General features: G+C 42.7%; 1 protein-coding gene across 4 annotated transcripts in view; it reads left to right on the top strand.

Moving 5' to 3' along the window:
* WARS1 (tryptophanyl-tRNA synthetase 1) overlaps positions 1–14561 on the top strand; it is a 29323-nt gene that overhangs the window by 6245 nt on the left and 8517 nt on the right. For all 4 annotated transcript variants that reach the window (XM_083438181.1, XM_083438180.1, XM_083438183.1 and 1 more), the window contains 7 exons: positions 3831–4037; positions 5854–6061; positions 6899–7007; positions 7343–7462; positions 10128–10310; positions 13546–13646; positions 14005–14117. In XM_083438181.1, coding sequence (XP_083294307.1) covers positions 3924–4037; positions 5854–6061; positions 6899–7007; positions 7343–7462; positions 10128–10310; positions 13546–13646; positions 14005–14117 — 948 coding nt within the window. In that variant the 5' untranslated portion in view covers positions 3831–3923. The remainder of the gene's footprint in view (positions 1–3830; positions 4038–5853; positions 6062–6898; positions 7008–7342; positions 7463–10127; positions 10311–13545; positions 13647–14004; positions 14118–14561) is intronic.

Here is a 14561-nt window from a genome sequence, read left to right as displayed (position 1 = left end):
TATAACCTTAAAAGGGCAATTAAAATTCAGTGTTCCCTTGTGTTATACACAGAGAAGGCAGGGATACTGTCCTGTTTAAGCAGGAGCCAGGGAAAGTGAGCACCTGTGGGGTTTTAATACTTCCTTAACTGATAGGCTTTTTGCCTTCTGGGGTCTAAAGTTTGCATTTGTGTGAGCAGTTCAGGAATGGAACAACCTGCCTGGGGAGAGTAAAGAACCGCCGTTCTTGTACGCTGCTTAAGGAATGGTTGACTAAGTATTGTCTAATGATGTTTCAAATTTAGTTGTGTGCTCTATCTTGCCATTCGGTGGGCTGTAGCTCTTGAAAAATCTGTCTTCAGTTGGCCGGAGTTGTGATCCATAATTGAGGCACACTCGGCATCGTTACCATTTTCTTCTGAGTTGGGCAGGGTGGGGGCGATAAATAAGCAAACATTTACCCAGTGTTATAGAACAGCATTTACAAAGTAAATCCAGGTTTGGTTCTTTTTAGGACTGTGACCATTGTAATTTCCATAAGGCTATAGTCAACATTGTATTAAGGTGAATGTTCTGAGGGTTCTCTCAATCCTCTGGAGCATGGCATGATGCGGGATGTGCATAGGGTGTCCAGAAGCTGATGGCATTTTGTCTGTGTTTTGGGGAAATGATAGTGATAGAGCTTACCAGAGTTTGCATCAGTTTTTGGGAGCTCATCTGAAAAACAAACTGAAGGCTGAAAATTGTAAATATACCCTGTCTTTTCCTCATTTCAAAAGCAGACATTGTATAAGTTTGCCATTTCACTTATTTGTTGAATAAGTAAAATGCATTAAAAATGATTGGCAGAAAATTCTCAAGAAAAATTGAGGCTGAAATTAGATCCCATGGGAATAGATTTTTTGAGTGGAGAAGTGGAGATGGAAGAGTTATTACATGTAATTTTTTGCTTAAGCGTAATTGACTAAGGCAAAGCATTTGGCATCGTAATAATGGCATGTAGATGAGTGGAATAGAATTCTCAAAGCATACTATGAAACCCTGTTTTTTAAGTGTTGAGGAAAAAGTAGCAATGATACACCTAGCCACAGAGCTAGGCAGAAGTGTAATTAATAAATCTAAAGCAGATATTCATTTCCCAAGTCAAGTTCCAAGAATAATGGTTTACTCAGCAAGTTAAAACACTGATTGGCTTTAGTTCGATTCATTGTATGGTGTGTTTGTTCCAGAAGTGATATTTGAGATGCAATCAAGCAAATGGAGGAGTATTGCAGTGAAAAGGGATATTGCTGTATTGGGATTTAAGGAAATTGGAGAATTGTGGAGAAATTGCTGAAAATTCAAGGCTGTGAAAGGATATGCTTACACACTGGGACTTGTGGCTTCCTTTTGAAGGCTACAACAGCACTTTGGAAGTGAGCCCCATGAATACTGCGGGACTTAACTTCCAAGTCTATTCCATTCTGGTTTCATGCCTGACCATGGCACTGAAACCATCTTGGTTGAAGACATTTGTCAGGAGAGAGATAGAGGAGTATGAACCTGCTCATTCTCCTTGATCCCTTGCAGCTTTTAATATTGTTGATCATGGTGTCCTTCTGGAGCATCTCTAGGATATGGAGATTGGGGGCACTGTGGTTCAACAATTCCTCTTTCTGTTTCCAGAAAGTAGCTTGGGAAGCTACTCTTCAGCACCATGAGAGTTGTTCTGTGGGGTCCCGCAGAGTTCCACCTTGTTCCCCATGCTATTTAACATCTATAGGAAGCCTTTGGGAGCTGCCATTGGAATGAAGTGTCACCCAACTCTTATCTCTCTGTTCTAGTGGGGTGTAGTGGTTAAGAGCGGTAGACTCGTAATCTGGTGAACCAGGTTCGCATCCCCGCTCCTCCACATGGAGCTGCTGGGTGACCTTGGTTGGGCTAGTCACACTTCTTTGAAGTCTCTCAGCCCCACTCACCTCACAGAGTGTTTGTTGTGGGGGAGGAAGGGAAAGGAGAATGTTAGCTGCTTTGAGACTCCTTAGGGTAGTGATAAAGCGGGATATCAAATCCAAACTCTTCTTCTCTTCTTCTGAATTGGAGAGGCAGATGCAGTGTTAGAGTGGTGCTTGCAAGCAGTAATGTGCTGGATAGGGGCCAAGAAATTGAAGTTGAATCCTGAAAAGACAGAGATGATATGTGTCCCCAGTTTTCATGTACAGGAGGTGGGGAGACAACCTTCCTGGATGGCATTGCACTCCCCTGGAAGGAGCAGGTCCACACCTTGGGGTGCTGTCACTGGAGGCTCAGGTGGCCTCGGTGGCTAGGCATGCCAGCCACCTGTTGAGGGCATTCATTCCCAGCTACAGCACCAAGGAGAGGGCATTCATTCTCTATGGCAGGCATAGACAACCTTCGGCCCTCCAGATGTTTTGGCCTACAACTCCCATGATCCCTAACCAACAGGAACAGTGGTCAGGGATGATGGGAATTGTAGTCCAAAACATCTGGAGGGCCGAAGATTGCCTATGCCTGCTCTATGGCAGCTCCTAAATTGCAAAACTTCCTCCCCACAGAGGAGAGCCTGGCAACTTTATTAAACAGCTTTGAGCGAATGAGGAGTCTTGGTTGACCACAAACTTAAAATGAGCCAACAGTGTGACGCGGCAGCTAAAAAAGCCAATGCAATTCTGGGCTGCATCAATAGGAGTATAGCATCTAGATCAAGGGAAGTTATCGTGCCACTGTATTCTGCTCTGGTCAGACCTCACCTGGAGTACTGTGTCCAGTTCTGGGCACCACAGTTCAAGAAGGACACTGAAAAACTAGAACGTGTACAGAGGAGGGCAACCAAAATGGTCAAAGGCCTGGAAACAATGCCTTATGAGGATCGGCTAAGGGAGCTGGGCATGTTTAGCCTGGAGAAGAGGAGGTTAAGGGGTGATATGATAGCCATGTTCAAATATATAAAAGGATGTCACATAGAGGAGGGAGAAAGGTTGTTTTCTGCTGCTCCAGAGAAGCGGACACGGAGCAATGGATCCAAACTACAAGAAAGAAGATTCCACCTAAACATTAGGAAGAACTTCCTGACAGTAAGAGCTGTTCGACAGTGGAATTTGCTGCCAAGGAGTGTGGTGGAGTCTCCTTCTTTGGAGGTCTTTAAGCAGAGGCTTGACAACCATATGTCAGGAGTGCTCTGATGGTGTTTCCTGCTTGGCAGGGGGTTGGACTCGATGGCCCTTGTGGTCTCTTCCAACTCTATGATTCTATGATTCTATGAATGCTGAAAGCACACCTCTTTACCCTGGCCTTTGACACCTGAGATGTATCTTTTCAAAACCCACCCTTTTTGTGAGTACATATATTAATTTTAAGTTTTAAAACTGTTTTTAATGTACTTTAAATTGTTGTGGCCCACTCTGGGACCTTAGGGTGAAGAGCAGCAGAATGATAATGCACATATAGGAGTGAGCTGTTTAAGTGCTAAATGATGCCCAGAGTAGCATCAGATCAAAAAGATGGGGGAAAGGCTAACCTTTGCCCTTGATGACAAACATGTTTGTAAACTGGCTTGGCTTGAGCAAGCTTCTCTATAAATGCCATGCCTAATTGCTTCAGGAAAGCCTCTGACTTTGATTTTGGAATGAGGTTTGTTTTCCGGTAATAAAGCTCTGTTGGGCCTACCAGGTGGATGCTAAATATTAAATCGATGTATTCATGTACAGTATTCTTAGATTTAAAAATACATGTGTTTGAAAAACTTGAATCCTATTTTGTGTGTTTGCACATAAAAAATAATGCTTGACCTATGCAATATTTATAAAACTAGCTACCAAAGATTAAAGCATACATTGTCTTTTATCTTCTAGACTCCTCCAGGCTGTTTTGAAGTTTCTGGATAAAAAGAAGCTGCAACTTGCACTTTAAACTATAAACAGAAAAGATCCTTCACACTCCTGAAAATGGCAGACCTTCAGAATTGTGACTTTTGCTCTCTTAATCCTCTTGAACTGTTTGAACAAGTGACTGCACAAGGAGAAAAAGTCAGATCGCTAAAAGCTGAGAAAGCACCAAAGGTAAAATTGTATTTCATTAACTGAACTCTTAGCAATATTAGTTTTCCAGTTAGAATTTTATTTTAGTAGAATCTAGTTATGCAACTTTCTTAGATAGATAGATAGATAGATAGATAGATAGATAGATAGATAGCCTTTTAATAAAGCTGGATTTCTACATCTACAAGCTCCTTTAAAAAGGGGGGGTTGTTTTTTAAAAAAGGTAGCTATCTCACAAAAACAGTAATTTCTAAGTTCCTTGGTTGAGACTTTTAATATATAAGGGATTGATCTAGAGTGTCCCTTCCAGAAGCAGAAGAGCTCTTATGAGGAACGGCTAAGGAAGCTGGGCATGTTTAGCCTGGAGAAGAGGAGATTAAGGGGTGATATGATAGCCATGTTCAAATATATAAAAGGATGTCACATAGAGGAGGGAGAAAGGTTGTTTTCTGCTGCTCCAGAGAAGAGGACATGGAGCAATGGATCCAAACTACAAGAAAGAAGATTCCACCTAAACATTAGGAAGAACTTCCTGACAGTAAGAGCTGTTCGAAAGTGGAATTTGCTGCCAAGGAGTGTGGTGGAGTCTCCTTCTTTGGAGGTATTCAAGCAGAGGCTTGACAACCATATGTCAGGAGTGCTCTGATGGTGTTTCCTGCTTGGCAGGGGGTTGGACTCGATGGCCCTTGTGGTCTCTTCCAACTCTATGATTCTATGATTCCTTCTGGTTGGTGAAAGGATTGAGATCCAGTGGGCATGCCTACCGGAGGAAAACGGGGAGAGGCTTTTTGCCTCAGTTTCCCCCTTCTGCCTCCTGCATTACCCCCATACTGTTCTAGGGGGTCCTTCAACCCTCTGGAACACTTTTCAGACTGCAAGGGGAAGGTGGGCTTGGCAAAAATATATTCTCTTCCCACCTACTCTTTTTGCCAGCGGGAGTGTCCTGTGTCTGAGTCCAAAATCATTTAAAATTGCCTTCTGAATCCAACAAAGGGTCTCTCTAGTCCAGGATCATATTTTCTATGGTGTTTATCCAGATATATTGGGATAACAGTGCAGTAGTCCTGCCATGCTGTTTCCACCCCAGCCCTACATGTCCAGCAGTAAGAGCTCTGAATCAGGATGTTTCATTTGACTCCTCATGGCTAATGTCCATTAATAAGCCCACCTTCTATGAACGTGCCTGGTGTGTGTTTTTTTATAAAACTTGTTGTTTGTGGCCCATATTTTAGTAATGTATTTGATAGGCTAATTAGTTACCTGGTTGTATTTTCAGGGCATTTTAGATTAGCGATAGGTTAGAGACATGGGTAAGAATGCACTTGAGTGTTGAACAAAGGGCTACGCCAATGGGAAACAGTGGAAAAGTTGAGTTTTCAGGTGGGATTTGATAGCAGCAGATAGGGGTGGTTAGGGTAAGTCTGTAAAGGAAATATTAGCTTCTCTGCACATTTAAGAACTCTTTCAAGTCCTACAGAGCCCCTACAAGGTAAGTAAATATTTGTATTAGTTTTGCAAGTGGAAAAGTGAAATGGAGACCTTGAGTGACGTTGCTCAAGGTTAGACAAGCAGGTCATTTGGTTTGTTTACATGGAGTTTGGAGAGCCAGCTGCTTCATCTCTCTGCCCCATCCACTTTCGTCTTCAACCTGTTATTCATTCTCTCATTCATTCTCTCATTCATATGTATGTATGTATATACACACACAAAAACACACATACGATTTCATGCATATAGAACATTTTCTATTCTGTATAATGTAGCTGCAAGGCCACAGCTTTCTGCATTTTATTAACCTGAACCCTGCCTTGTTGTGTGTTTTCTTCTTTCACCCCAGGATGAAATTGATACAGCAGTTAAGTTATTACTTTCATTAAAACTGAGCTATAAAACAGCGACAGGTGAGGAATATAAACCAGGTTCCCCTCCAACAGACTTCACTCCAGTCAGTAATGGTCCAGGAGACACAGAAGATAATGATTTTGTAGACCCTTGGACAGTACAGACATCCAATGCAAAGGGAGTGGATTATGATAAACTTATAGGTATGTGGTGTTCTGTCCATTTTTAAAAGATTTTAAAAATCTATAATATAGCATGCTCTGTCTGCTGCATTTTTGTCATGAAGTGCTCAGATTAACCAAGTTTTCCATTGTGCTCAAGCGGCCCTTTCTATTTCCAGTTTTTGAGAGGCAGTATTGCTGCCTAACACCATTTGTCTTCAAACCCTTCTTGTGGGTTTCCTGGAGGTTTCTCACAAGCCACGGTCAGAAGCAGAAGGCTGAACTAGATATTCCCCAGACTTGATCTATCTGGTCTTATGTTCAGCATTGCCTTAAAAGTCTGTCTTAAGGAAGGAAATAATGAGAAATTTCAGAAGGTGATTTGTGCTTCTAGGGCAGCAGTCAAAAGCACACTAGGGAATATGAACCATTGAATCTGATGGGACTTACCTCTGAATAAACTTTCTAAAGATTGCACTATAACTCTGATGGCTTACTGAGAATGAAGTAGCTCAGTTTGGAAAAGGGATCAGGGAATCTGATTTAAAGAAGAGTGTAGATGTAGTTTTGTACATTTTTGTAGGCATTTAAGGGTAATGGTAAGCCAAAATATTTAACAATTCCCTTGTTTTTATTTGGAGTGGTGGGATCATGTTGCTATGCTGTATTACTAATTCAATGGTGAGTTAGATAGCAGTATATCACCACTGAATGTGTCTATAATATTATATTGTATTTTTACCTATACTGTACTATGTGAATATGCTCTAAGTCACTTGAAGACCTTTTTGTGCAACAAGCAACTAAATAATAATAATAATAATAATAATAATAATAATAATAAATATAATATCTATTGACCATTTTGGTTGTCTTCAGTTCGATTTGGCAGCAGCAAAATTGATAAAGACCTCATCAACCGGATAGAAAGAGTTACTGGGCATAAACCACACCACTTCCTACGCAGAGGAATCTTCTTTTCTCATAGGTAAGTAGGTTTAATTGCTGGTTTGTCAGCCTCTTTCAGACTTTGTACAGATGTATTTCACATACTTCTCTGCCAGAGAAAGCAAAAGCCAACTTTCTTGTGGGGTGAATGGTAAAGGAGTCTTGCATAATTCTTTAAATTGCACAGCTGGGGTGTCAGGTTTTTCCACTGCATGCAAGCCCCAGTTGCACTATTTAAATTATAATATTTTCCTTAAAACACAAATTGCAGTCACAAAAGTGACATGTTGCCTTCTTTGGAACTTCTCGTGCTTTTTTCATTTTGTCAAGCTCTTCTTTAAAAAAGTCAAACTCTGTATCTTTACTTTTCTCCAGAGATATGAACCAAATTCTTGATGCCTATGAAAATAAGAAGCCATTCTACCTATACACCGGCAGAGGTCCCTCAGCGGAGGCAATGCATGTTGGTCACCTTATCCCATTTACTTTCACAAAGTAAGTAACTCTGGAAGTATGTAACATTTCATGTTATATATTTGCTACTCATTTAAGACAACATACAAAGCGCTAGATCAGAACCTGTGATTCATAGAATTGGGACTCAGATCCATGAATGGAAGGAAATTTATGGATGAGTTCTTCTTACCCCTTTTACCTCTTCAAATGGATGGGGGGGGGACACCTCTTGAAGACCATGGAATGAGGCACGGGGGCAGGCATTTAGGGGGAGTTTGCAAAAACACACACACAACCCGGCAGAGGACTTTTTGTAAGCAGAAATAGGACTGCAATTGCTACTGTAACTCATGAATGGGCTGGGCAATGAAACAGCTGCCAAATGTGAACCCCTTCCTTTCTCTCTGATTCTCAACTTTGACACCTCCGTTTTCTTCACTCCAGCCCCCACTTGCCCTATGCAGCATGGCCAATGGCCAGGGATTATGTGAGATGCACTCCAACAATGCCTGGTGGACCACATCTGTGCTCTACTCTATGCCTTCCCCCAAACAGCACACCCCTTTAGGACACTGGGCGACTTTGGGCAGTTTTCATTATCCTATTATTTGAGTTCATGGCTGTGGCTTCTGTGTACATGGGAAACAAGTTACCTCTGCTCAGCTAGGAGAGATCATTCTCTACGACAGCATTGGATAACGTCTGGCCCGTGGTCCCTCAGGCTGTTTTGGCCAAGCCACACCCACCTGCCCTACAACCGATGCCATATATGATGTCAGGCGTGGGGCAGGGAAAGATGTGGCTGAGCAAAAGGGTATTGGCAGGCACCACTGATCCGTAGCGCCTGCAAAGCCCTTTGCACGGTACTTTGCAAGCACTGACAACCAGTTGATCAACAAGGTACGCAAGCCACATGGGGAAACATTTGATACCATTGTTATGTCAGGTAACTGGCAGGTGGGCGCACCCACCCATCAGGCTTGCCCTTCCAGGGGTAGGGATGTTAAAAATCTGACCTCCTGGCCAGATCCATCTCCCCACCCTTGTCTGTAACATTGTTCTCTGTCTTATCTGCCACAAAGATAAGCAGCTTGAACTAGGTGACAGACGTCACCATAATAAATGTACAAATGTGGATGAGCCGAAGAACCAAGGTAACAACAAAGAGAAATGTAAATGTTTCTGCAGTTCCACTCTGGAGCAGCCGAAAGAACAAAGGGCTGCCCAGGGAATTCTGCTTCTGCTTCTTGATTGTAAGTTGAGAGGAAAAGAGGGAGTTTGAAGACTTTTTTAATATACACAAAACAGAAACTGGATTCTCCTGCTGCACAAAAAATGACAGAAGACACATAATGGGACAAGTAACATAACCACATTAATCTTTGATACAATTCAATGGCCAGCAAAACTTTACACGGATAAAAAAACTGACTGGCATCAAAGATGGGCTCATGCAAGGGGCTTGCAATAGCTCAGTGGATTTTTTATTTTATTTTGTGCAGGACTCAGTCATTACAGTGCCTTTTATGTGGGGCTACTGTTGGGCCTAGTCTGGTGCAAAATGCTGTGGCTAGACTATTGATGGAGGGGCAGATTATGGCCAGCACGTAACTCTGGGTGCTCAAATGCTTGCACTGGCTGCCAGGTTCAAGGTTATTTTTATTCATTTACAACGCCCTTAAAAACTTGGGTCTAGGATACCTCAGGGACTGCCTGATCCCTTATTTCACCACTTGATCAATAAGGGGGAGTCTCTGTTAGTGGTCCCCCATGACTCAGAAACGTAGCTTGTACCACAAGGAGCTTAGTATTGTGGTCCCAGTTTTGTGAAACTCATCCTGTAGAACTTTCAGCACTTACTAAAGACATTTTTAATTCTAGGACACTTATTAATTTTACAGCATCAACACATAGTTAGTCTTATTGTATTGGGTCTCCCATATACCACTGTGATTAAGCAGTGTACAAATGGTTGAAGTAAAATGAACAAATGTTCCTGTCCCTCATGCCATATCATGATCTGCTTTTGAAATCTCTTTGTTTCCCAAGCAGTTTGCTAGAAAGCACCAGTCTGAAGTCCCCTTCTGCTTGTGGAACTAACTGCATGTTTCTTTGAATTCTTTCAATTTATCTAAGTATGAATGCAGATTTAAAATATTTTTATTGCTGTTTGCACAACCAAGATTTCGTCAAAGTAGCAGTGAAAGGAAATGCCGCTTTATCCATTTCTGTGATTACATGACACAATTGCAGCATTTAGTATCCAGATAATTTGGCAGGCTTGATCCAGTCTGGAGGGGCTACTCTGCCTGCAAATTTCATCCACTTCTGTCAAATGGGGGGAAATTATAGCTGTTTTCCTACAGGGAATAGAAACAAAGCCGCTTTTCCCCAGCATGGATTTTATCTCTTCTGAAGCACTTCAGATTGAGGCTGATTGTTTTCCAAAGTGCCAAATTGAGGTCCAAATCAAATATTGTGGACAATGCATACCCATAGTGTGCATAACCACATCTTTAAAATAAATCGATTTAGGAGAGTCTTTGCAGCTGAGAAAACGATTCTGTAAAGTCTGTCATCAAAGGAATCTGTGAATAATTTAATTTCAACCCAGATTGCACTATTGTATAAAGATTACCATGTTGGCTAATGATTGAACTAGAACCCACCCTAAAGCTAAATCTGTTTCATTTTTTTTAACCAGGTGGTTACAAGAAGTATTTAATGTTCCCCTAGTCATACAGATAACTGATGATGAGAAGTACCTGTGGAAGGATATGACACTTGAGAAGGCTTATCAGTGTGCCATAGAAAACATCAAGGACATTATAGCCTGCGGCTTTGACATAAATAAAACCTTCATCTTTTCTGATCTGGAATATTTGGGGTACATTTCTAAGTATTCTTTGAAACTTTGCATGATCAAATGTCTTCTGTTGTTTTCTGTGATCTCAAACTTTCTATCAAATTTAGCTGGGGTGGCAGGGGGAGATGAACCATTTTGCCCAAGATAACAAGATGCAGTACATGGCAAGGCTTGAGTAATAATAATAATAATAATAATAATAATTAATAATTGTACCCCACCCATCTGACTGGGTTGCCCCAGCCACTCTGGGCAGCTTCCAACATATATGAAAGCATAATAAAGCATTAAACATTTAAAAACTTCCCTATACAGGGCTGCCTTCAGATGTAAAATGAGCTTTGTTCAGTAAGAAGAAAGGGAATATTACTGAAAAGTAATGCTTTTATTAAAGAAGGAAATAGCAATGCCTATTTGATCACTTCTATCTGCGGAACTTGCACTTTTAGAAATGCCGTATAATGTTCAATTTGCAAGGAATCTGTCTCGACGTGGCAGCACCTGTGCTTGGGAACTCCCTGCATGTAGACCTTGGTATATTCTCATACGCACCTGCCGAAAACCTATTTCACCAAGCCTTCCCAGAAACATAATTAAACCGCCTACATTCATTTTAAACATCTTACTGATTTTATTTGTGTTTTTACTAATTATTATTGTTTTATGTAAAAATAATAGTAGTAGTAGAGGGAGATTTGATCAAGCAGTTTTTAAAATTTCAATAAGTAAATGCATTTTTCTTTGGGTTCCATTAAACACCAGTTAACCCAGTGTGTCTTTATCACGCCCTCGAGCCTTAAGGAAGAATCCCAGAGTGTTATAGCATGCATATGGTTATCATATTAAGTGCCAGTAGGGGGCGCAATGCTTCTGCAACCCCTCGAGGTCATTTCAGCTTCAGAGGAAATAGGAATTTATCAAAAGGAAACCAGATCTTGAACTGAGTTGCACTTGATTGTTTGGCAGGCCAGCAAGGAAGCTGCCTGTAGTTTTCCGTAGAGTTTTAATATTCCAGGGATTGCAGACCTGAGGACTGTAAAATGTAAAACTTTTGAGTCAATCTGGCTCCACTCCTTTTTTTTGTCTTTTCTTTTTTAAGTACACTAGTCTGGTTGGAGAGCATAATCACCGCAGTCACTGCCTTTTCTTGGTTTCATCTTAATTATAGCCAGGGAGAGGGACTGAAAATGAAAAATTCTTTATTTACTGTAAAACAGCACCTGAGATATGGGAAGGGCCATAGGTCAGTGGTAAAGCAGCGCTAAATCCTCAGCGTTTTCAGGTAGGGCAGGGGAAGACTGCTGCCTGAAATCCCGTAGAACATGGGTAGACAAACTAAGATCTGTGGGCCGGATCAGGCCCAATTGCGTTTTGGATCCAGCCAGTGGCATAGCGTGGGGGTGCAGGGGGGCTGGCCGCACCGGGCGCAACATCTGGGGGGGCGCTCGCACTCGCAGCTCTCTGCCCCTACCTGGCTCACTCACTCTCTCTCACTGCAGTGCTGGCTGTGCGAATCCGATCCGAGCCGCCGGGTCGCCACCCACTGTGGGGGGGGCGGTGCCGGGCGTGCGGTGTGGTGCGGAGGGGTTAGGGGGCACAAATTACTTGCCTTGCCCCGGGTGCTGACAACCCACGCTACGCCACTGGATCCGGCCCGCAGACAGTCCAGGAATTGTCGCATGGATCACCAAGACACACGTTCTTTCCCTCCCTCTCCTTCATGCGGCAGCGGCGCCGCCTCCTCCCTCCCTCCTCCTGGCTTCTCCCCGCCCTGCCTAGAGGAGGAAGGGGGCTGGGCTTTGTTGGTGCCAGCAGCAGGAGCGCTTGAGCGGCCATTTTAAGCAGCCCCTTTCTGGAGCCCTTTCGCGCTCCGCTCATCGTCCCGCCACCGCCAGCCCCTGCTACTCGCAAGACACAGGTAAGCAGCCGCCGGGGCTCATGCATCTATTTTTTTCCCCAAAATATAATCCGGCCTCCCACAAGGTCTGAGGGACAGTGGACCGGCCCCCTGCTGAAAAAACTTGCTGACCCCTGCTGTAGAGCGACTGCCAGAGACAAGGCTAAGCAAGACGGGCCAGTCATCTCCATCGTCCTCAGGCAGCTCCCTGGGTTCCTATCATAGAAGCAGATGGCGTTGCACAAATAAGCTTTACGTGTACTGCATGTGTTGTCTCTCTCTTGGCTGGCAGCACGTGGACTGCAAAAGTTGGTCCCTGTCATTTATGAATACTCCTTTTAGGCAGCAGTTCAAAGTGACCTAGAATATTTTTCCATACGTTTTTGGTCAGAGAAACATGGTATACTTTCTTACATACAAACATCTTAACCGGGAGCAGTTAGCCTATGGCCCTCCATAGGGTGACCATTGCTCTGTTTATACAGTGGTACCTCGTGTTAAGTACTTAATTCGTTCTGGAGGTCCGTTCTTAACCTGAAACTGTTCTGAACCTGAAGCACTACTTTAGCTAATGGGGCCTCCCGCTGCTGCCGCGCCGCCGGAGCACGATTTCTGTTCTCATCCTGAAGCAAAGTTCTTAACCCGAGGTAAATTTCTGGGTTAGCGGAGTCTGTAACCTGAAGCATCTGTAACCCAAGGTACCACTGTAATTAAATCTTTTAATTATGTTTTGTTTGTTACTTGGTTTACGGTGACAAGCCTACAAATAGCCTGCTCTGAAAGGGGAATCCCAAGACAATTGCAGTAATTTTGCATTATTTTTACTTGGAGGGAAAACAAAAGACTTTTGCTGAGAAAGTACTGAATCGGAGCAAAGATAACTTACTATAGTTGTACCTTGGTTTTCGAACAGCTTAGTTCCTGGACGTTTTGGCTCCCGAACACTGCAAATCCGGAAGTGACTGTTCCGGTTTGCGAACTATTTTTGGAACCCGAATGTCCAACGGGGCTTCTGCAACTTTCGATGGGCTGCAGGAGCTTCTTGCTGCCAATCAGAAGCCGTGCTTTGGTTTTCAAACGTTTTGGAAGTCGAACTGACTTCTGAAATGGATTCCTTTGACTTGCAAGATACGACTGTACTATCTTAGTGTCATAGTGATCTTTTTCAACACCTTTTCGGGGGAGGGGGAATAATAAAAATATTCCTTTGTAAATGTTCTTTAAGTATAAATAATTTGCTTCTGTAGTTCTGTAAGTAAAAAAAAGTAGAATAGATTGTGGTGCTGGCCTGTGAATATTCTCCAGAAGGCATTCTTTTCCTTGTCTAAATTTTTAGTTTTGACTCCCCTTCTTTCTCAGGATGAGCCCAGGATTCTATAGGAACATTGTTAAAATCCAAAAGCATGTGACCTTCAACCAAGTGAAAGGAATCTTCGGTTTTACAGACAGTGACTGTATAGGTGAGTTCCCGATAGGTTTCTAGCAATTCATGAACAGAAGCAAAAATCCAGTGGGAGTTGTTCAGCAATTATATCAAAGAATCAGGGTCACAACCAAGGTGGTTGTGACTAAATGGAGGGTGGAAAACCTTGTCAATCCTCCTGAACCCCTTGAAGGAAGCACAAGATTAAAATTCCATCAGTAAACATACTGGAAAGAATTTTGTCCTTGTTAAATTGTGGAATAGCTGGTGCTAGCACTCCAGTCCTAGGTGCACTTTTGTCAGTTGCCTCAGAGCGACTCACAAAATGAAGTCTAAAGCCATTAGCTTGCTGCTGAAAGCAAACTCACAAATGTGCGTGATTTGTTCCCTTCTAGGGAAAATCAGTTTTCCTGCTATTCAAGCAGCTCCATCCTTCAGCTCATCATTTCCACAGATCTTCAACAACAAGAGCAACATTCCGTGTCTGATCCCATGCGCAATTGACCAGGTAGGAAACGCTTCTTCTTAAAATCTTTTAAAACACTTCCATTAAATCTATTGCCGCTGGCCAAAAAGCTGTATAATTACCGGAGCTCGATGAGTTCTGCGTATCTCTTAATTGCATCCTATAATTATATAGCTTTGGATCGTAAGATAACTTAAAGAAGTCCATGGAACGAATGCTTTCCTTTCCTCTTGCAAGGTTCAGTAATGCTTAAAAGAAAACACTTCTTCACACAACACATAGTTAAACTGGAAGTTGCTCCCACAGGCGGTCGTGAGGACCACCAATTGGGATGGCTTCAAAAGAGGATTAGACAAATTCATGGAGAATAGGGTTACTGATGGCTACTAGCCATGATGGCTGTGCTCTGCTGCCTCTGTTGGACACAGCAATGCTTCTGAGCACAATTCAAAGTGTTGGTGCTGACCTTTAAAGCCCTAAACAGCC

The sequence above is a fragment of the Podarcis tiliguerta genome (genome assembly GCF_965153285.1).
Source record: "Podarcis tiliguerta genome assembly, chromosome: 1".
Classification (NCBI taxonomy): domain Eukaryota; kingdom Metazoa; phylum Chordata; class Lepidosauria; order Squamata; family Lacertidae; genus Podarcis; species Podarcis tiliguerta.
Note: the sequence above shows the minus strand (reverse complement) of the source record. Positions and strands in the feature narration are given on the sequence as shown.